The sequence below is a fragment of the Mesocricetus auratus genome, unplaced genomic scaffold (assembly GCF_017639785.1).
Source record: "Mesocricetus auratus isolate SY011 unplaced genomic scaffold, BCM_Maur_2.0 Super-Scaffold_100029, whole genome shotgun sequence".
NCBI classification, from domain to species: Eukaryota; Metazoa; Chordata; class Mammalia; order Rodentia; family Cricetidae; genus Mesocricetus; species Mesocricetus auratus.
Genome location: NW_024429210.1, coordinates 12,648,526 through 12,669,944, shown reverse-complemented (window position 1 = coordinate 12,669,944; position 21,419 = coordinate 12,648,526). Strand labels below are relative to the sequence as shown.

General features: G+C 46.6%; 1 protein-coding gene and 1 long non-coding RNA gene across 4 annotated transcripts in view; one reads left to right on the top strand and one right to left on the bottom strand.

Annotated features, from left to right (window-relative positions):
• Nucleotides 1-21,419, top strand: part of B3gnt2 (UDP-GlcNAc:betaGal beta-1,3-N-acetylglucosaminyltransferase 2) — a 192,922-nt gene that overhangs the window by 9,841 nt on the left and 161,662 nt on the right. For 2 of the 3 annotated variants that reach the window (XM_040733196.1, XM_040733198.1), the window contains exon 2: nucleotides 16,462-18,745. The exons of the other annotated variant lie outside the window; for it this stretch is intronic. In XM_040733196.1, the coding sequence (XP_040589130.1) occupies nucleotides 16,471-17,664 (1,194 nt within the window). In that variant the 5' untranslated portion in view covers nucleotides 16,462-16,470 and the 3' untranslated portion in view covers nucleotides 17,665-18,745. Of the gene's footprint in view, nucleotides 1-16,461; nucleotides 18,746-21,419 lie in introns of those variants that run through there. 3 annotated transcript variants of the gene reach the window in all.
• On the bottom strand, nucleotides 14,279-20,422 carry LOC121134650. The gene is made up of 2 exons (XR_005871761.1): nucleotides 20,169-20,422; nucleotides 14,279-14,793 (listed from the first exon to the last, which is right to left on the bottom strand). It is a non-coding gene; the product is annotated as an uncharacterized LOC121134650 (long non-coding RNA).

The following is a 21,419-nucleotide window of genomic DNA, read 5'->3' as shown; positions in this document are numbered from 1 at the left end:
TGTGTGTGTGTGTGTGTGTGTGTGTGTGTGTGTGTGTGTGTGTGTGTGTGTGTGTGTGTGTGTGTGTGTGTGTGTGTGTGTGTGTGTGTGTGTGTGTGTGTGTGTGTGTGTGTGTGTGTGTGTGTGTGTGTGTGTGTGTGTGTGTGTGTGTGTGTGTGTGTGTGTGTGTGTGTGTGTGTGTGTGTGTGTGTGTGTGTGTGTGTGTGTGTGTGTGTGTGTGTGTGTGTGTGTGTGTGTGTGTGTGTGTGTGTGTGTGTGTGTGTGTGTGTGTGTGTGTGTGTGTGTGTGTGTGTGTGTGTGTGTGTGTGTGTGTGTGTGTGTGTGTGTGTGTGTGTGTGTGTGTGTGTGTGTGTGTGTGTGTGTATGTGTGTGTGTGTGTGTGTGTGTGTGTGTGTGTGTGTGTGTGTGTGTGTGTGTGTGTGTGTGTGTGTGTGTGTGTGTGTGTGTGTGTGTGTGTGTGTGTGTGTGTGTGTGTGTGTGTGTGTGTGTGTGTGTGTGTGTGTGTGTGTGTGTGTGTGTGTGTGTGTGTGTGTGTGTGTGTGTGTGTGTGTGTGTGTGTGTGTGTGTGTGTGTATGTGTGTGTGTGTGTGTGTGTGTGTGTATGGTGTGTGTGTGTGTGTATGGTGTGTGTGTGTGTGTGTGTGTGTGTATGGTGTGTGTGTGTATGGTGTGTATGGTGTGTGTGTGTGTGTGTGTGTGTGTGTGTGTGTGTGTATGGTGTGTATGGTGTGTGTGTGTGTGGTGTGTGTGTGTGTGTGTGTGTGTGTATGGTGTGGTGTGTGTGTGTGTGTGTGTGTGTGTATGGTGTGTGTGTGTGTGTGTGTATGGTGTGTGTGGTGTGTGTGTATGGTGTGTGTGTATGGTGTGTGTGGTGTGTGTGTGTGTGTGTGTGTGTGTATGGTGTGGTGTGTGTGTGTGTGTGTGTGTGTGTATGGTGTGGTGTGTGTGTGTGTGTGTGTGTGTGTGTCCCCGGCCTTCAGCTCTGTGCCCACCACTCCCCATCATTCCTCCTTGTTCAACATTCTTATCTCCTGAGCCAGCTTGCAACTTTTATTGTGTGTTTCGGGCACTGCACGTTGGCATGTTCAGTTACCTCATTAGTCTTGGGAGGGGAAAACAAGGGCCTCTGGAGGGGCCCAGGGTTGACTTTGACAGAGGTGAGATGTGAAAAAAACCAACTAATGGGTGATAGGATGGCATTTGGAACATTAAAGGGCGCATGGAGGAGGTTGAACCCCAGGCAGGCTCCCAGTCCAGCAACAGATTTGGCCCAGCTCTACCAATGGGGGCCACTTTGAGGCCTCTGGATCAGGATCCAAAGCTGGATCAGGAGAAGGTGTTGGGGGAGGGTGGGGCCGAGGTCATGGAAGTCAGCAGAATTCAAGAACTATCACAGTCTAGAAGGGAAGGGGACTAGGAGCGTGCAGAGGACAATCTGCCTGTGACCACCGGAGTGCAGACGTTGGCTTGGCCCTTTGACCTGACTCTAGGGGAGCAGTGTCTACTGCCAGCAGCGTGGGGTCTAGGGCTGTGACCTCCGCTGCAGATTTTGACTCTGCGGCTGATAATGAGCATCTTGTGTGTCAAAGGTCAGGGAGGCATTTCCTACCCTTTTGCAGAAGCAGGCCGGCTCATCTCTTGAGTTTTAAATCAGAGTTCCAGGTCAGCCAAGGCTACATAGTGAGGCCCTGTCTTCAGACAGCTGGGGCCACACTCACACAGGTGGGTGGAATAGTGCTCCAAGTCTTGCTGTGAAGGTGCTCGCATTCTAGCAAGATTCTATGACCCGTGAACTCCACACTTAAAACTAATGCTCAGGGTTTTAAGAAATGGGTTATGCGACAGCCTCTAAAACAATACAGAGAAACCCTGTCTCGTAAAAACCAAAACAAACAAACAAAAAAAAAAGAAATGGGAAATGGTTTATGTTCTTTGAAATGCACTAGTTGCATGCGTGCTTGGGTGCCTGTGTGCTTATAAATAAACTCTTTAGGTCTGGCTTTAGATTGTCCAAGGAAAGCTCAGTGACATTTAAAAATCAAATTATTTGTCTAACACCAAAAAGGGTCCAGGTGGGTTTATTAACAGATGGCACCCTCTGAATCTTTGAGCTCAACAGTGGAGATTTCAAACAGAGATGGAAAATATTTAGGGGAAAAATGCAATAGAAAATAATGCTACAACAATAAAAGTAACACAAGTTAAAGATACACCTAACAGCTACCCCTGTAGCTTTTGCCAGGCTCTGTAGGGCAAGCTGGGTGCCCGAGCCTCATGTGAGGGCTCATGGGGGACTGTAGGCCATGCTGGGTGCTGAGCTGTCTCATATGAGTGTTCTTGGTGGGCTTTGAGAGTCTTGAGGGCACCAAATGTACCTTGGCTGCTTTGATTGTTTAAATGGGAGGCAACCATTTTACTTTTCCTTGCCACATAAGGAATTATTCCCTCTCCCACGAATACTCCTATTTTTAACTGAATGTTTTCTTTTGAGTTTTTGTTCTCAAGGTTCTGGTGGGTCGTCTTTAAAAAAAAAAGAAAAAAGAAAAACCACTCCTCTTTATAATGGAAATTTTCAAAACCGGTAGTGTGGTGGAGCCTCTGGGGCAATCCTGCTTACTGCTCTTGCCCCACCCTGCCCGTATCCTGTCTGCCGTGGGCTCTAAGCAGGAGGGAGAGGGAAGTGCCCCTGGGTAGGGTGGGGCAGGCAGTCCAGCTGGCCCCATGAGATTGCTGCAGCTCTGTGGTCCCTGTGAGCTGGGGTCTAACACTGAGGTGATAGGAATCACTTGTAAAGAGGCTGGGCCTGGGTTTCCAGACTGTTCTGCCTGAGCCTATATACTGAATGAACGCTAATCTTTCTTGGCAAGTGGCCAGAGAAAGATACATTACTATTTCATCTCTTGAAATATGTAGCCATTAGTCTTGATTGAGTTACTGAATTATTTCTCCACCCACCTTAACAGGACATTTGTTTGAAAGGCTAAAATGTCACTATTTTGAGGATATGTATTTTAAGCCTATATACTTAAAAAAAAAAACCTTAGCTGAAACAGTCTGCAGATACCTCAGTAGGTAGTTGAAATCTAAGCAGCCCCTACGAGGCTGGAGGAATCAGTGACGGGGGCTAAGGGGAAGGTGTCACCCCAGGGTCACATGTCACTAGGAACATAGTTTTCTGGGAGGAGGATGGTCCCTTACCTTAGAGAAGAGGTAGCATTGCACAGGATGATAAGTGATGCCTGGATTTTACTAGGAGGGTACCTGGGGAGCATCCATCTTTAGGGCTTTTAAGGGGGACTGTACAGTACAGCCTCTCTCTGGGCTCAGAGCCAGTCTCTGCTTTCCTGGAGCTAATTCTGTTTGGGAAACAGGCCTGGTGGGGACTGAATCTTCTCTTCCTTTAGTGGGATGGACTTCTGTGTGGGGGTGCTGAGCACGGGGAGGAGGCGATTGTTCAGGGTCCACAGGAGGGCAGGACTGAGCCTGGCCCTTCAGGGATGGGGTAGAGCTGAGAAGCACGAGACTGGCCAAGGGCTCGGAGAGTAGCAGCACCCTGAATGGACAGGGACCAGATCCTTGTGAGAGTGCTTAATGAGGGTGGGGACGGCCATCTGTCCTCCTCCCTGCTGCTCCCTGCTGCTCCATCCTAAGGGCAAAGGGCAGAGAGCATTTGGGTTTCTAGTTCTTGCTGCCTCCTGCTTCTCAGGAAACCGCAGGCAAGTTTGCAATCCTAGGGCCAGCTTCTCCCTAAAGTGAGGAAACTTGGTGGTTGCTTTCCTGGCGTATGCTTTCTGTGGGCTCTTGGTGTACTTCTGGTTAGGAGGAATGTTCAGTCAGTGCCTGAGGACTTACATGTGCAGTTTGTTATTTAAGCCTGGACTAAAGTCATACAACGTAATGAGCATCGTTGTAGTACTTTATTTTGCCCTGCTAATGGTGGCACTCAGAGTCTGGGGTATGCTAGGCAAGTGCTCTGCTATTGTGCTGTCACCAAGCTCTATTTCAGTTTTCATGCCTAGGGTTTTGTTTGTTTTGTTTGAGCCGAGACTTATGTATTCCAGGCTGACCTTGAATTTTTGTGTGGTGGAGAACTACACCCTAGTTTGTGCGGTGCTGAGGTCAACTCCAGAGCTGCTGCAGTCTAGGCCAGCACTCACCCACGGAGCCATGTCCTCCGTTCTCACGCCCGTTTTCAGAAGAGTCAGACGCTGCCCTGTAAGAGACTCAAGCTCTAAGTCAAGGAGCCCTGGAGTCGCAGACTGCCATCTCTTATTTTCCTTGCTGCCGTCTTCACAACAACCAAGGACATGTTCTCTTGTAGGGGAAATGTGCCAGCAGAAGGCTTCATCTTAACAGCGGAGAAGTTGAGACTCCCACAGCAGTTTATCAGGTTCCATAGACACAATGGATGTTGTTGGCATAAGGTTGAGTATTTACTGGAGCTACAAAAGAAGATAATTATTAATGTGTTCAGTGCAGTCCCCCTGTAGCTTGTCTACACAGTGCTTTCCAGCATTTTAGAGGCTACATCTTTTACTTTGGAACAGAGATGCCATCAAATTACAAATGTCATTTGGTAGAGTTGAGACAGTTTGCCCGTGGAGTACCTGTTGGGAATAGCAGGTTTGTGCTGTTGGTTTTAAGGCAGTCTCATCAGATAACCCAGGCTGTCTTTACACACACTTGTTATCCTCCTGATTCCCCAAGTGTTGGAATTGCAGGTGTGTGACACCATGTCTAACCTTACATAGAAAGTTTAAAATTATATTTTTAAAGTTTTTTTTTTTTTTTACCTAATATGTGTATGGGTGCCCAAGGAGGCCAGAAGGCTTTGGAGGAGTGATTGTGAGCACTCCCATGTGGGTGCTGGGAACCCAACCCAGGTCCTTTGGAAGAACAGCCAGTGTTCTTAACCACTGAGCATTTCTCTATCCCTTAACTGAAAAATTTTACAAGATTTATTTTAAAGTGTGTGTGTGTGTGTGAGAGAGAGAGAGAGAGAGAGAGAGAGAGAGAGAGAGAGAGAGAGAGAGAGAGAGAGAGAGAGAGAGAGAGAGAGAGAGAGAACACATTTGCCCTTGGGGGGCTAGAAGAGGATGTCAAAGCCCTGGAGAACAAGATGATTGTGACCATTCTAATAGTTAAGTTTTGTTTCCTAATTGCTTTTACTGGCTTTTGAGTGTTTGAGTGTAGAAATGGTTAGGCAACTCCCAGTCCAGCTCTACACCTAGATAACCAAGTCAAGACCAGTGGCCTGCTTATTTCCTGAAGCAATTACACAGTTTATGTAATGGGATTCTGTTTCTAGTCCAGTACTATAGTCTATGCGTGTGCATTTTTATTAATTCTTAATTGCCCTCTTCCTCCCTTTCCCTATCCCTTGAGCCTGTGTTTGTTTATAGACCTACTTAATTGTGACTGTTTCCTGAGAAGTATTTTCAGGTATCTCTTCTGTCTTTCTGGTACTGGGTAATGCCCTGGTAATATTGAGTGAGGTATTAAAGAAAAGAGGCTTTTGACCTTACTGGGTAAGAATGACAAGAATTGGCAAGTAGCCAGCCAAATACTGGAGCGGGAACCTTGTGGCCCATGTGTGGAATTAACGAAGAATGATTGTCTCGGGCAGAGTTAGAAGCTTGGTCTTCAAGCTGTGAGTAGCTTCGCATGGTAGTTAACACTGCACACCTGGGAGGTGAGGTCCTGAGGACCGGGGCTCACGGTCCTTCCTCGTGTCAGGGGTTCAAGGCCAGCCTGGTTAGAGACCCACTCTGAAAACAGCGGCAAAGTTTTCCTCTTAGGTCCTGCTATTTCCTCCCCGGCCCCTCGGCCTGGTGTTTCTCCTCCTCACATTGTTGTCTGTGGAGCGGCAGACTGACTAGAGATTAGAGTCCTGGTGTCCTGACAGACATGCTGCCCAAGTGGTAAGTCAGATAACTGTGGAGGAGCAATAACAGCCATCCCAGGGCTGGGGAGAGAGTGAAAGAAAGGTTCAAGACAATGGATGTTTTTGTGTTAATGAACTGGAAAAGGGGTTTGTCACCAATAATAATTCTCACTGCAGACTGACAGCCACAAGTTGTTTCTCCCTGTGAGTGACGTCAGCACACAGAGGCCCTTTTGTCCCTAGGGACTTTGATCCTCTTCTGTAAATGAGGTGAATGATCTTTATACAGTCCTGGTCTAGAAACTTTTCTCTGTATTTGGGCTGGGATTCTGTGGGAAATGCATTTATGTGTGTTGTTGGGAAAACGGGAGTGCAGTTGTACCTGGGGCTGTCACAGGCTGGTTACTCTCAGGGCAGGCGAGATTAGGTTGTGGCCATACTGGTTCCCTCCTGTCAGGCTCTGCTGCTGGAGGGGAGCCGAAGGCAGAAAATTCTCATAGAAGGTTTGCATGAGCATGTTTGTGGCTGGGCTAGTTAGAGCCTTTGCCAAACTTTCATTCTCTAGTGTGAATGAATAACTAATCAAGAGTAACTCATGAGTCATAAAACCCACAGCAGGAGTGATACCTCTTCCAGACCAGCGTGCCTCAGTCCAGAAATTGGCACCTAGTTGATCATTTGCTATGTTATTTCTTTCTCAGTTTGAGTTTTTTCTTTTTTTTTAACAAGCCTCAGTCCTTGTTAAAATTGTTTATGCCCCTTCAAGCATCAGCAAGTGCTGTGAGTCCAGTTTCTCCATTGTTTAAGAACTGCTGACATGGCTGCTGTCGGTGGCAGCAGACAGCACAGCACAGCCTCTGGGTGGGGTTCAAAGGTCAGCACTCACCTCCACTGGAATTAGCTTACTCTTCTCAACCTGACTGCTTCACACTTGGAGCTGGTTGTGAAAACTAAGTGACATGAGAACATCCTGACTGAAGAATGGGCAGAGGACAGAGTAGAAACTAGGAAGGCAGTCCATGAGAAACAGGAGCGTGCTCTTCTCTGGGCAATGTCCTAGGTCAGTGGGTGACAGAACACAGTCTGGTTACTCCCTTTGCTGGGTGTGGCCACAGTATCTCCATTAACTGCTAAATAAATGTTGTGTTCTCTTCGCTTCCCTGAAATACTCAGATGGGAAAAGATAGGTGGGGAGTCAGGAGGGCCCGTGCTGTTGACTAGCAGTTGGTTAAGCGGAGGAGTGGTCCTCTGCAGTCACGAGTGCGGGGCTGCGAGAGACATACATACTGCCTGTGCTTTATGTAAAACGTGCCTCAGTGAACCCCACGCCAGCTGTGACATTCAGTTTGGAGACCTTCGTTTTCCTTTGATTTCATGTCTGTGTATGATACAGATGATCAGTTTTCTCTTTTAAGCAGAGGTGTGAAAGAAAACACAGCGCTGTAATCTGTCTGGCAGCCCAGCCCGGCATCTGACAGGTTAGCCATTAGCGGCAGGTTTCTCTAACCAGGAGAACCCCTGGGTCCACCAGCTCCTACCCACTCTGTCTTAGAGGCTCAGAGCCCATCTGCCTGGGGTCGCTTTGCGTTCCTCCTGGTGCATCTGAGACTAGCCCCGCTCTGCAGCCCCCTCAAGTCCTGTCTCACCCCCTGCTGTCAGTTAAAGCCACGCCAGTTATGGCCTCTGCTAATTCACTGCGCAAGACTCTGCTTGGTGGCCTCTCCCTTAACTCCAGAGTTAAAGGAACAGGCCTTATGGTTAGAGGTGACTTTGGGTTGATGGTGTAGAGACTTTGAGCTTGCACTGGCCCGACCGTTGGTTACATAACCGCCTCTGCTGAGGATGCACCCGTTGTTCCTGACTCTGAAAATGGATCTGGGCACTTGAGCTGTTTTCCTTTCCTCTTTGTAAGTTGGTAGTTCTTGCTCTGCTGGGAGGATGAAGAGGTTTTATTCCCTGGGGTCTTGTCTGGTGACTGTGTGGTTCTGTTTCTAGAGTGCTGGTTGCTTTTCTTCCCCTGCCTGGTGCCAGGGCGCAGCTTTCCCCAGTACCAGGCTGGCTGGTGTGTTCTCACTCTGGCAGCAGCGTGAAGATGTGAGGTGAGACCGTGGTCTGTACCCAGCCCGCCCGCCGCCATGTGGGCCCGGGGGCTGGCTGTGTCCTGAGCTGCACTGAGCTGCTCTGGTCACTTGTAGTGACTTGCCATTCTCCTGAAGAGAGGAGACACTTCAGCTCCTGGCCCCAGTGACACTGTTGTGTTTCCTGAGATTTCTTCACATTTCCTCTCAAGTCTATTTCTGAAACTCAGGTCCCTAACTCCAGAAGTCTTTGCTTCCTGTACAGCTCTTCCATACTTAATAGAATGAGGCAGATTTATGTAACAAAAATATTTCACTAGCCCACATGTAAGTGACTTTCCTCATATCTTTTTGGGGAGAGTTTGTATGTATCCAGTTGGTCCAGTTTCCGCCTTCCATTCACTGTTTTCAGTGACTTGTCAGATGCTGACTGAGCGCCCCTGAGGCACTGTCTTGGTGTAGTGGTGAGCAGGAGAGGAAGGAGAGCTGCTGTTACAGGGCAGCTGACCTGCTCCAGCAGGGAAGGTGCGAAGTGGGGTTGACCTTGCCGGGGGCTGCATGAGCAGTGGGATCCCGTGCAGGGCTCATCAGCTTGCAAGACTCCATAAATGGAGAAGACATTAGGAGGAGATGTGAATGACAAGATGGAGGTAGGAGCCCAGGATGTGACCACTGGTTGACTGCAGAGAGCAAGAAGAAGCAAAGAAAGAAATTCTGGGGTTTTCCCTGTGCTCAGAACCTGACTTTCTGCAAATGTAACGTCCAGAAAAACAGTGTCTGTTAGACATTCTGAAACCGCTCGAAGCCAGTCTCAGGGTTAGAAGTGTTAAACCATTGCCCTCCTTTTGGAGCTTCAGTGGGTGGATGAAAACTTCTTAGTCAGTGAAGGACAAAACTGGAGAAATATGCTGTATTTAGTATGTGGTGCCAGAAGCAGGAGTCCCAGATGTGAGCTATTGAATGCCATGGCATGTAGACAGTGAGCCTGTATGTAGAGTGTATTGCTCCCATTTTCCAGGAGGAAAGCAGGCCTGGAGAGGTAAAGGAATAGTGTAGCTCTGGTCAGCCCAAAGAAAGATGTCAGACAGACTTTCAGCCTGAACACAGGTCTGGGCTATCTCCAGCTACTAGCCCTGTTTGTAAATTACATAATCTTTCCACTGACATCTGTATAGTTCTTTTCAGCTTTATTAAAGACAGGGCAAGATGATCTGTTTTATTTTTTCCTCCTTTTCTGATTGTCCTGCATGTATTTATTTGAAGGATCAATACAGAGGTAGATGGTGGTTTTTTTTTTGTTTTGTTTTGTTTGTGGTACTGAAGATGGAATTTAGGGCGGCTGGCATGCTGGGCAGGTGCTCTGCCTTGAGATAAACCCTAGTCCTGTGATTAATTTTATTTTAAATGATAAATTCCATTTGAGCAAATTAGTCCTAATGGGTTGTAGAGGAAGAATAGGTAAGGATGAGGACATGTCCTGCCAGACACTTTGATCTGTGCCTCTGCCTGTGGGGGCATGTGGCTGAATAGACAACCCATTGCAAGTACTTTTCCCTTTTGAGTTGGACGTGGAGGGGAAAGCTAGCAACCAGGAGCCAGTTCCTTAGACCCGGCATGTTCTGTGGCTTGTAGACAGAAAGTACTGGCAGACGCGCTTTCCTAACCTGGTGCCATGGGGGACTTCTGGGGCTTCCCTGCCCAGCCCTGGCAAAAACCTGGGCCAGTCCTCTTACGGATTAGGGTGGAACTCTAGGAACGGCTCAGGCCTTCTGGCCCTGCCAATCGCCTCCCTGGTAACCTGCCACCTGCCATTTTGCTGGAAGCTGTTCTCTCCACAGAAGCACTTAGCTGCAAACTGTGTCTGCCTCTGTTTGTTTGAATGGGGCCCAGGAAAGGCTGGCGAGGAGCAGCCACAGATGGGAGGTGCTAGGGAAACGGCCCTCAGCAGGCATCCAGAGCAGCAGGGCACAGAGATGAACAGTGAAGCAGGTTCCGGCTTGCTTCCCTCTCCTCCGTTCTGATTGGAACAGCAGTGAGCGAGCCCCGTTTAGAGGCCTCTGACTCAGTCACCTGTGCGCAGTCACAAGCTCGGACTTCTAGGCTTGCCTTAGCCAGACTGGGTTGGAGTGTCAGATCGCTTCTATTTGATTAGAAAGGCCCTGCCTTTCTGTCACTACTAACATTATGGTTGGCAAGGGTTCTGTGCTAAGTAGACTTAGGGTGGGAAGGGTTATTTGGCCCATGCCAGATCACTTTGTCACATTTCGTTTGGGCCTGTGGTGGTCTAATATATCATGGTGGGAGCATGTAGCCAAGGAAGCCAGTCACCTGATGACAATCAGGAAGTGAGTTGAAGAAAGAGGAATAGACTGGGTCCCACTTTCCCAACTTCCTTCCACCTCTTAAAGGCTCCACAGCACTCAGAGTGGCAAGGCTGGGGACCAGGCCTTTGGAGAACATTTAAGATCCAAGCCCCCCATGCACCTTGGTGCTGCAAGCGATGCAAGGTATCTTGGCGCAGGCTTTAGGTTTGCCTTGGGTGTGTTGCTGATACTGTCCCTGGTTGGCTGCTGTTGCCTGAGATCCTTGAAAAGGGGGTCATGGCTCAGTGAGAACAAGCTGTCATGGCTACCCTGGTTACCATCAGGTGTCTGCTGACCAGTAGCTTGCTTAAGTGTTTACACATCTTTCAGAACTGGAAGGAACCTCCTAGTACCAGGCACTTCAGTGGCGTCTAGTTGTCCAGGATTTTGGATCCGTAGGAAGGAGTCAGTGTGGCCCTGCATAGCTTCAGTGACTTTATCTGCTCTTGGATAGAATTAAGCCAGATTTTTCTGGGTGTGGTAGTGTGATAGTCTCCTGTGAATGGGTAGGCAATAGGCTAGGACACAGCTGCTGGTTAGTGCAACAGGAAAATCTTAAAATTGGTGCCTTTTGACAACCGTGTTTTATGTGGGGAAAAGAAACTAAGAAATGAGTCATGAAACTAAGACCCCAGCAACTAAGACTTTCTGAAGGTCACAAAGAAAGTCAAGGGCTCCTGCTTCTCTCCTGGGGGTGTGGTAACCGTTTCTGGGTTCCACGACAAAGTCTGCCCTAGTTCAAATCCCAACATCGGCCAGGAGCTGGGGAAACTTTCCTCATTTTTGAGATGGCCAGCATGGGATAATTCTTCCCTACATACCTCTTGCTTCTGATTTTTAACTTGTACTTGTTTTTTTCTCCAGACAGGGTTTCTTTGGAGCCTATCCTGGCACTTGCTCTGTAGACCAGGCTGGCTTCGAACTTGCAGAGATCTGTTTGGGTACTTTTGTGGGTTGAAATGCATAAATATAAAATCTTATATAATTGTTTTAAACAATTAAATAGAATAAGAATTATCCTAAGATTAAGCACCTTGGTTTTTTTTCCCACCATGTTTCTGTGCTCATTTGCATGGAATCCTAGCGCAGCCATTTAGAGCTTTTGCTTCCACTCGCTTCCTGTGCTCAGTGTCTGCACGGGCCGATGAGGGGAGAACACTTGGAGTAGCTGCTGGATAGGATTGCCGGTTCCAGGTGCCAAGCCTGAGAGCCATTTGTAAAGTGGTGTGGCACTCTGAGGAAGGTGTAAGTAACCTGGGTGAGATTCACACAGTCCTGGGAGGGTGGGGGCCAAGCTTTGGGGCTTTGTGCCAAGGCCCCATCCAAGGTTCCATGCAGTCTCCAGATAAGAATGGCAGCGGGGCAGCTAAGGGACCTCCACAGTCTCCGCTACAGCTAGTGTCGTGTTCCAGCAGGGTTAGTATGCTGTTTGCTTTGGTGTTTGTGTAGCTTGAGCACAGCGATTTATACATTTGCTATTCACTTTCTTGCCCCAGTATCTCCTTTCTAAATATTTTAGTTACAGAATAAAAAAGGAAGTGTGTGTGTGTGTGTGTGTAAAATTCAGTTATAGTGCTGTAACAGTCTGTTCCTAGCTGGGTGTGGTGGCGCATGCCTTTAATCCCGGTACTCTGGAGGCAGAGGCAGGCAGATCTATTAGTTACACAGAGAAGTCTGTGTGTGTGTGTGTGTGTGTGTGTGTGTGTGTGTGTGTGTGTGTGTGTGTGTGTGTGTGTGTATTGTCTATCCCTGAAAAGTGTTCATCCCTATTGGAAGAAATGTGAAAAGTTAAAATTTTGGTGTCTGCATATAGGGTTTTTCCTTAAATTCTGGGTCTTATGGGGGGGTTTGTGCCATTTCTCCAGCTTTGGTGTATTTCTTAAATTCTTTTTAAGCAATGTAACTTCCTGGGGAAAAACACCAAAAACCACAGAATGGACTTTATGTCTGCACTGGGAATTACTTAACTACTTAGAGAGCTTTCCCACAGTTTCTTAATGGGATCTCTGCTGTTAGCCTCTCTTCTGTGAAGTTCACTTGCTGTCAGAGTCTAAAAGCGAAGTTCTCTACAAAAGTCAGGGTCTAGATCACAAGACAATGATAGTGTATAACCCTTGGGGGGGTGCAGTTGAGAGTCTGGGGTTTTTCATCCCTCTCCTCAGGTAAGTTTGGAAGAATACCTGTTTGAAATTAGTGGGAAGAGCTCCTCAAGCCTTTGGGAACTTAGTCTTCTAAGAAAACTGGCATTTGCTGTAGGGCCCAGGAACTTTTTTGCTCTGCTGTATGCGCTAAGCACTACTGTGTATGATACTAAACCCCCAAGACTTCACCAGCGACCTGGGGCAGAATGAAGTTGTACCAAGTTGAGAAAGAATGCATGCAAAGAGTCCCACTCTGGGATCCAGCTCACCCTTGGATCTTAGGTGATATTCAGCCCCTGTCCGCGTTTCCTGTACTCATAAAGTGGCACCGTGTGAACTTGGCGGAAGATGGTCTGTAGACTGGACCTCTTGAGCAAGTGCAGTTGGCGATGTGTTCTCCGAGAGCTTCAAGTGCAGGCTTAGTGGGGCTGGAGAGATTGCCCAGCAGTTAAGTACACTGGCTGCTCTTCAGAGGACCCAGGCTTTGTTCTCAGTACCCACCCACATGCTGGCCAACAACAGTGGAATTCCTGTTTCAGAGGCTCTCAGCCTTTTTTGGCTTCTGAAATGTGCGCAGACATACATACATGCAGGTAACACACACACACACACACACACACACACACACACACACACACATGCACGCACGCACACACAGTAAATTCAATAATTTAAAGATGACTGGATTCTAGTAATCTCTGGTCCCCACAACCTAGGCATGTGACTTGTTGGTTTTCCTGCAGTCATTTTCCTACAATTTTACTGACTCTTAGGAGAGAATTACCTCTAGAGTTTCACAACTGCTATGCTAGTGTGTGCGCTTCTGTCTTCTTGTGTAATCTGTTTATTTATTGGTATTTCCAATTTTTTTTACTAAATCGAAAATCTATGTCTAGTGTTCTGCTTTTGCCTGTAATCACAGTGTGTACTGTTACTGTTTTGCTTTTGGTTTTTTGAGACAGGGTTTCTCTTTGCATCCCTGACTGTCCTGGAACTGGCTCTGTAGACCAGGTTGGCCTCAAACTTGGGAGATCCATCTCCCTCTACCTCCTGAGTGCTGGGATTAAAGACATGCACAACCACTACCTGGTTTGTGTGTACTGTTTTTTTTGTTGTTGTTGTTGTTTGTTTTGTTTTTTCCTTTCCAAATGTTTTCCTCATGATAGTTTTCTCTGTTTAATCCTATCCTTTTCCTTGTTGCTTCTTTCAGAGGAGAAAGAGCCCACAACCAAGAGATTGGTAGTTCTGAGGAAGCGCGCGCGCGTGTGTGTGTGTGTGTGTGTGTGTGTGTGTGTGTGTGTGTGTGTGTGTGTGTGTGTGGACATGTGTCTCCCACAGCAGGGGTGAGGAGGATGAGGCCCCCATCTTCTGCGTTGTTTCACGTGGCTCTTGTGTTATTGCCGAGCGCGGAGGCTCTGCTGCTGGCACACCGTCCTTCTGTAGGAGCACAGGGCTCACAGGCATGCTGCGTGTGTCCAGCGTTATGTGGGTTTCAGGTGTTCAAACTCAGGTCCTCTACCTGCATAGCAATTGCTTCACCCTCACCCTGCAAAGGGCTTGTTTGAGCAGTAGAACCACCAGTTTAAAGAGAACCGTTTTGGGGGCCTGGAGAGACGGCTTAGTGGTTAAGAACACTTGCAGAGGACCAGATTTGGTTCCCAGCACCTACATGGCAATGCCTGACCATCTGTAACTCCAGTTCTAGGAGAATCTGATACTATTCTTGGGCCTCTGTGGGCACCAGACTTGCTCATGGCACACATGAATGCATGCAGGTAAACACTCAAAACACATAAAATAAAAATAAAAGAATTAAAAAAAAACAGGAGCCTTTTATTTTTGATGGGTGTCTTTTGAAAGGACTGAGTCAGACATGATGGCACATCTTAGCTCTTTGGGAGATGGAGGCAGGAAAATCAGAAATTAAAGTTGGTGTGGTTACATAGTAAGTTTGAAGTTGGCCTGAGTCCCATGTGACCCTGTTTCAGAAAGCAGTCAAACTTAAAGGTGTTTGTGACTTTTCTAAATTAACAATTAATTCTTTATCAACGTCAGATACTGACTAAATTTTGTAAGATGTACTTAGAAAAAGTTCGTCTGAACAGAATTGGCCTGAGAAGGGTATGGGCAGTTTGACACTATTCAGGCTTTGTGTCCAGGGGTGCGGTTTTCTTTTTGTGGTAGTATAAGGCAGCTTTGCTTTCTCCTGGCTCAGAGGTGGGGTCCTGGAGAGCTGGGGATGGGGGTGTTTGCATGCATCACTTTCTTCTCTGCAGTGTTCATTGGGATGTTCAGTGGCCCAGGGGAGTGGTGGTTTGTGGTAGGAGCTGTTTAAAAACAAAATGGAAACAACAAAACACTCAGGAGAGACGCTGTGCACTTGGGCTGGAATTTGGGCCCAAACAATACAGTAGCACTCTGCCTCCCAAAACAAACTACCCAAGATGAACCCTTTAACTTACTGAGTTGCCCTTGGTGTCTATGGAGGTTTGGTTCCAGGATCCCCACAGATAACAAAACTCGTGGGTGCTCAAGGCTTATGAAATGGTAGTTTGTATATAACCTAGCACACTCTCTTGGGGGTATGTTTAGTTTGTTGTTGTTTGAGAGTCTTGTTTGAGAGATCAGGCTGGCTTTGAACTTACTAGGTAGCCAATGTTGACTTTGAATTCCTGGTCTCTTTCCTTGCCCTCCTAAGTACTGGGAGTAGCCACCGCTTCCTCCTGTGTGCTTTAATAATTTTTCCTTTACTTACAATGCTTACTTGCTACAGTCTGGGCACTAAGTAAATAGTTGTTGTACTATATTGCTTAAGAAAGAGTAGCAAAAGGAAGTCTGCAATGTTTGTTTGTTAGGTATAGGCAAGTTTGTTTCCTTCTATATATTTATTTTTCATTATTTTGTGTGTGCTTTATCTGCATATATTCATACCATATGAGTGCCCAGTGCCTGAGAAGATGGGAAGAAGGCACTAGATCCCCCAGAATTGGGAGTTCTGATGGTTGTAAGTTGATATATGGGGTGCTGGGAACTAAATCTGGGTCCTTTGTAAGAGCAGTAAATGCTCTTAACTGCTGAACTCTCTCCAGCCCCCTTTGTGTATTTGCTCTACAGTTATGGAGGGCTGTCTGTAGTAGAGCAGTTTGACAGTCCTCACTGCAAACTACTAGATATATTACAAGGGGCACCAAGAAGCCTTGGATTTCTATGATCTGAGCTGTCCGTGATAGAATAGGTTCTCAGTGTTCTCAGTACAACAAAGCCTTTTCACCTTGGACTCTTGGTTGGAAGCTGGTGAACCTAAAACAGCCTGCTAATTTGTATTTTATTTACATTGGCAGGTTAGGAAATAATTCAGTTTTGGGTCTGCATTTTTAAAGAAATGACAGAAATTCAGAGTAAATTATATGAGATTGTATGTAGTGTGACCTAATGTATAGTGATGTGTGCACGTGTGCATATTGGATGCCAAAATAAAATTGTTATTCTAAATTATATTGCGTTAGTTTGCAAAGCACTGATTTGTATGTACCTTTTTAAGCAAAGTAGTTGAACAACCATGAGGTTATTTATTTAGTGATGCTGGCCTCTGCCCACCGAGTGTCTAAAATAACATTGGTATTAGCTGTTACGTACATAGTGATTGTAATGGGCCAGGCATTGTATATAGCAATCACATATTTTCTATAACCATCCCACTTTATAGATGGAGAAATTGAAATTTAATTTGAACCAGAGCTAGTGAATCTGGAATTCTTATTCTAAAGCATTTCTTCAAGGGAAGACTTTAAACAAAAAAAGAATGGGTTTACTGTGTAGCCTGACTGACCTGAAACTCAGTGATTCATTTGCCTCTGGAGTTACTGGAAGTAAAAGTGCATTGTCCCCATGCTAAGGAGTTTTCATGAAGTTCCTTAAAAAAATAGAATGCCCTAAAGTGTACACGGAGCTCACATTTAGAGTTAACTAATATGCTTCCCTAATTTTTATTCCAGATATGAGAAATGAGTGTTGGACGTCGAAGAATAAAGTTGTTGGGTATCCTGATGATGGCAAATGTCTTCATTTATTTGATTGTGGAAGTCTCCAAAAACAGTAGCCAAGAAAAAAATGGAAAGGGGGAAGTAATAATACCCAAAGAAAAGTTCTGGAAGACATCCAGCCCTTCGCGGGCATACTGGAACAGAGAGCAAGAGAAACTCAACAGGTGGTACAATCCCATTCTGAACAGGCTGGCCAACCAGACAGGGGATGTGTACGCAGCTCCAAACACAAGCCATCTGGGCTATTGTGAGCCTGACCCAAGGGTCATGACAGCTGTGACAGACTTTAATAACCTGCCGGACAGATTTAAAGACTTCCTCTTGTATTTGAGATGCCGAAACTACTCACTGCTCATAGATCAACCGAAGAAATGTGCAAAGAAACCCTTCTTACTGTTGGCAATTAAGTCCCTCATTCCGCATTTTGCCAGAAGGCAAGCAATTCGGGAATCTTGGGGCAGAGAAACCAATGTGGGGAACCAGACAGTAGTGAGAGTCTTCTTGTTGGGCAAGACGCCCCCAGAGGACAACCACCCTGACCTTTCAGACATGCTCAAGTTTGAGAGTGAGAAGCACCAGGACATTCTCATGTGGAACTATAGAGATACTTTCTTCAACCTGTCTCTGAAGGAGGTGCTGTTTCTCCGGTGGGTGAGCACTTCCTGTCCAGATGTGGAGTTTGTTTTTAAAGGCGATGACGACGTATTTGTGAACACTCACCACATCCTGAATTACTTGAACAGCTTATCCAAGAACAAAGCCAAAGATTTGTTCATAGGTGATGTGATCCACAATGCTGGGCCTCATCGGGATAAGAAACTCAAGTACTATATCCCAGAAGTCTTCTACACTGGGGTCTATCCTCCGTATGCAGGGGGAGGTGGGTTCCTGTACTCTGGCGCCCTGGCCCTGAGACTGTACAATGTAACTGACCGGGTCCACCTCTACCCCATAGATGATGTCTATACTGGAATGTGCCTTCAGAAACTGGGCCTTGTTCCAGAGAAACACAAAGGCTTCAGGACATTTGATATTGAAGAGAAAAATAAAAAAAATATTTGTTCATATATAGATCTAATGTTAGTACATAGCAGAAAACCTCAAGAGATGATTGATATTTGGTCTCAGTTGCAGAGTCCTAATTTAAAATGCTGAGGTACATCGGAGCTACATTTCACACAAAGGCCTATCCTGACTAGTTCCCATGTTGTGCTTGCACAGTAGGGTGACTTCTGTAAGAAGCCATCAGCCTTGATGAGTAGCGTAGCATCTGAGCCTCAAGCCCTTAGTCCCACACTTTTGTGGCCAGGGGAAAAGCTGAAGATAATTCCCCATGGCAGTGTGACTGGTTCTGACCCTTCCTCCGGCTGCCAGTCCTCAGTTCCTAGAATCCATCACTTTCTTTACGAAAGGAAAGCTACCATGCAGCACACACAGTTCATCTCGTCTGGCCTTACGGCCGTGAGAAAGACAAAAGGTTTCCTTTGACTCGTGTTTGGTTTGCTGGGTAGCATCATGATAGTTGATTTTCGTATTTGGAAATCTTGGGTGTGATTCCTAATGGCCAACTGAGGACTCAGTAGCCGGACAGCCATGTGGATTTGTGAATGTTCAGCGTGGGTCAGGGAAGCATTTGTGACTTTTGAACGTGAAATGAAAAGCTAGGTTTTGGAGACATTTTCTTAAGTGGGTTGTCAGGTTAAAACTCCAGGATTCTATTCTTGCCATGGTCTCTATCACGTGTTGCTTAGCCGAAGCTCTTCTGAGTAGTGATGCTTCCCTGTCTCGGTGTAGAAGTACCTGTGTTTTTATTTATTGTTCAGATCAAAGACCAAAACATTTTCTTAAAAATATTTTGTGTAATATTTTATTTGTATACAGTGTTGTTTGTGAAATATTTAACTAGAGCATGATATTTTATTTTTTCTCAATTTAAATTAGTTTTTTGAGACTTTCATACAATGTGTTTTGATCCATATTCCTCCCAGATCCAGCCCCAGCATGTTTTAAATGTTAAGCTGTAACATATGTTGAATAAAGTTAACTCTTATTTTTGAATTTTAAAATTTGGATTGGGGGGTTAGGACTGCTAGAGTTGATAAAGTTCTGCCAAATTGTTGCTTATACCTTGTATCTTGTAACATGCTTTCTTGAAATATTTTGTGTTTTAGAGGGTTCTCCTTTGTGCTGTTAGGGACTGGGGGAAAAGCGGAAATAAAGTGACTGTATTTTTTAATCATCATGTGCAATAATTATCTTGTTCTTGTTTTCCTGTGTTTTATTACATCCTCCCAGGCACTCTTTCCTAGAAACTATTATATTAACTATCTGTTGATCTCTGTGGGCTTGGTTTCTAGTCTCAAAGTGCTTTCCAGTTGAGACATGGAAAGGTACTATTTGTGACTTCCTGACAGCTGTCCACCCCGGCCAATTGTCTGTCTGTCTGTAGCCCTTGCTGTCCTGGGGTGCTCTATGTTGTCCAGGCTGGCCTGGACTCAGAGCTCCTCCCTCTGCCTCCGGAGTTACGGGATTACAGGCGTGCGCTTCAGCTGTAAACCACCTGGAGCCCTGGCATCTTCCATCCTAAGTGTCTCTAAGACGGCCCAGACCATCTCATCCAGTGGCTTGCACTGTCTTTCTCAACGTCAGCTACTGTGCACCTCATGCCCTTCGAAGTCCTCCCTGACACTGACTGAAGATTTACTGACATGAATAACCCTGATCCGGAACAACCACGTCTGTCACTTCTTTCTTTAAAAACATGTGAGAAGTATGCAGAATAGAAAACTCATACCCTATCCTAAGGGTTCTACTCCGAGGGGTCCTGTGTGTCTCATGTGGACTTTCTGGTGTCACTGTCCATCCTTGCAGTGGCCTCTGACCCCGAGTCCCACGCTTTGTAACAGAGGAGACTTGCTATGAAAATGGAAGGAGTTTAAGGAGTTTCATTTTATGATTTAAAATAACTTGTCTGGCTTTCCTTTTTTTTTTTTTTTTTAACGACCCTGGGGATCCTGGTGGATGCCAGGCAGGCATTCTCCTATGAATACTTAGCCCTGCCTGGTTCTTACCTAGTGGGTAGGCAGGGCGTCGGGTGCACACCTTAGCGCTCCACTCCATAGCTCTGGGTGGTTCCCTCAGATCGAGGCAAGAATGTGCTAGCTAAGCTCAGCGCCTGTGTGTGTCGCTTGGATCAGGGTGTTCTGTTGACGATGGCACCTGTCTCGTCAGGGTCAGCTTCCTCTGTCACCTACAGTGGAGGATTGCCCCTCTGACTGTCTTGGACCCGGAAGGACCAGCAGCAGGGCTCTCTCCACACAGCCGATACCTGGGATGGCTTCCAGAAGGAGGCTCCAGGATTCATTCACTGTTACCCAAGCCTGTCCGACCACTCCTTCCTGGGGTGGATGGGAGTGGCCAGGCCCTCCATGTCTTGATGATCCCCCCAAGATCTCTCTGTGGCTCTCCCTCTCACTTAAGGGTTCAAGGCAGTTACTAGGGCCAGAATGCCTGCCTCTGCACTGCCAAACGGGGCGGGGCTGAGACGAGAATGGGCATGCGCACACTCCCTAGCAGAGGTCGGAGGCTGGTAGAACTCGGCACCCGCAAAGGAAGAAGTTGCAAGGGACCCACCTGGACAGAGACCCAGGCCTACTCACCACAAGCCCCGCCTTGTCCTGGCTCTTGCAGTCCTGCATTCCAAGCTGCGGCAAAGGCCAGAGCTCAGACTCTGGCAGCAGTCCTCCTGGCTGCTGAGACGGAGGAGTCCCGGCACATAGAAAAGAAAGACAGTAATCAAATGTGGGCACACGTGAGCTGCTCACATGGCAACAGCCTCACATCCTTGTTTCTGTCTCGTGGGAAATGAGACTTGAGTAGAGCGCGCTGGGATACATTGCTGGCCTAAAGCGTGGTGAGGAATGCCCTTATTTATCTGATTGCAAAAGCTTCAAGTGTGTCATAAGGAATGAAGGGAGTACTGGTGCTGGTGTACTGTTAGAGCACTGTGTTTACTCACGGAGACAGGCTGGGCCCAAGAACAAGATGGAAAACAGCCCCCTGGGGAGCTGAAAGGTTCAGGCATTACACTGGCCTGCCCCGTTACCTGACAGCACACGCAGGCTGGGAGGGAGAGGCCCTTCATGCTGGAAGGCGGCGGGCTCTGCTACTCCTCCCTCCAGAAGTGGGCAAGGCACCTCAGTGAGTGCCTAGCGCTTGCCCCTGCAGTTGAGTACAAGCTGAGCATAGCTGTCAGGTAAAACAACAACCAAGGTGGATGTTCTGGTGAGTGCCTACATGTAAGGACAGCCTGAGCTACCTAGTGAGACCCTGTTTGAACAAAACAGTAAAACCCCACTCCCAGTGGCATATTTTATGTAATATGTCAGACAGTTTAAGAGTATGTTCCATTTTATCCCAGGACACCTTTTCATTTCTGATAGACCAATCCAGTGAGCTTCGGTGTCTTAAGTGACTTCCTGAGTGACTCATCTGGAAAACATTTAAATTAAAAAATAATTAAAAATTAAAATTTCTCTTATTTTTTATATACATATTTTATTTACATGCATATATACACATACGCGTATGTGTTCTCTCTTATGTGTGCATGCATGTGTGTGTGTATCTACAGAGGTCAAAAGAGGGTGTCAGATCCTCCAGGGCTGGAATTACAAGCTGTTGTGAGCCACCCATCATAGGAACCAAACTGATCCTTTGCAACAAGTACAAGTTCTCTCTCTTTTTTTAAATTAAGATTTATTTATCTTATTATTTAGTGTGTGTAAGGGTTTGGTTTCATGTATGTGCATGCCTGGAGTCCACAGAAGTCAGAAGAGAGCGTTCCATTCCCGAGACGAATTAATAGACAGTTGTGCGCCCCCATGAAGAAGCTGGAGCTTGAAACTGGG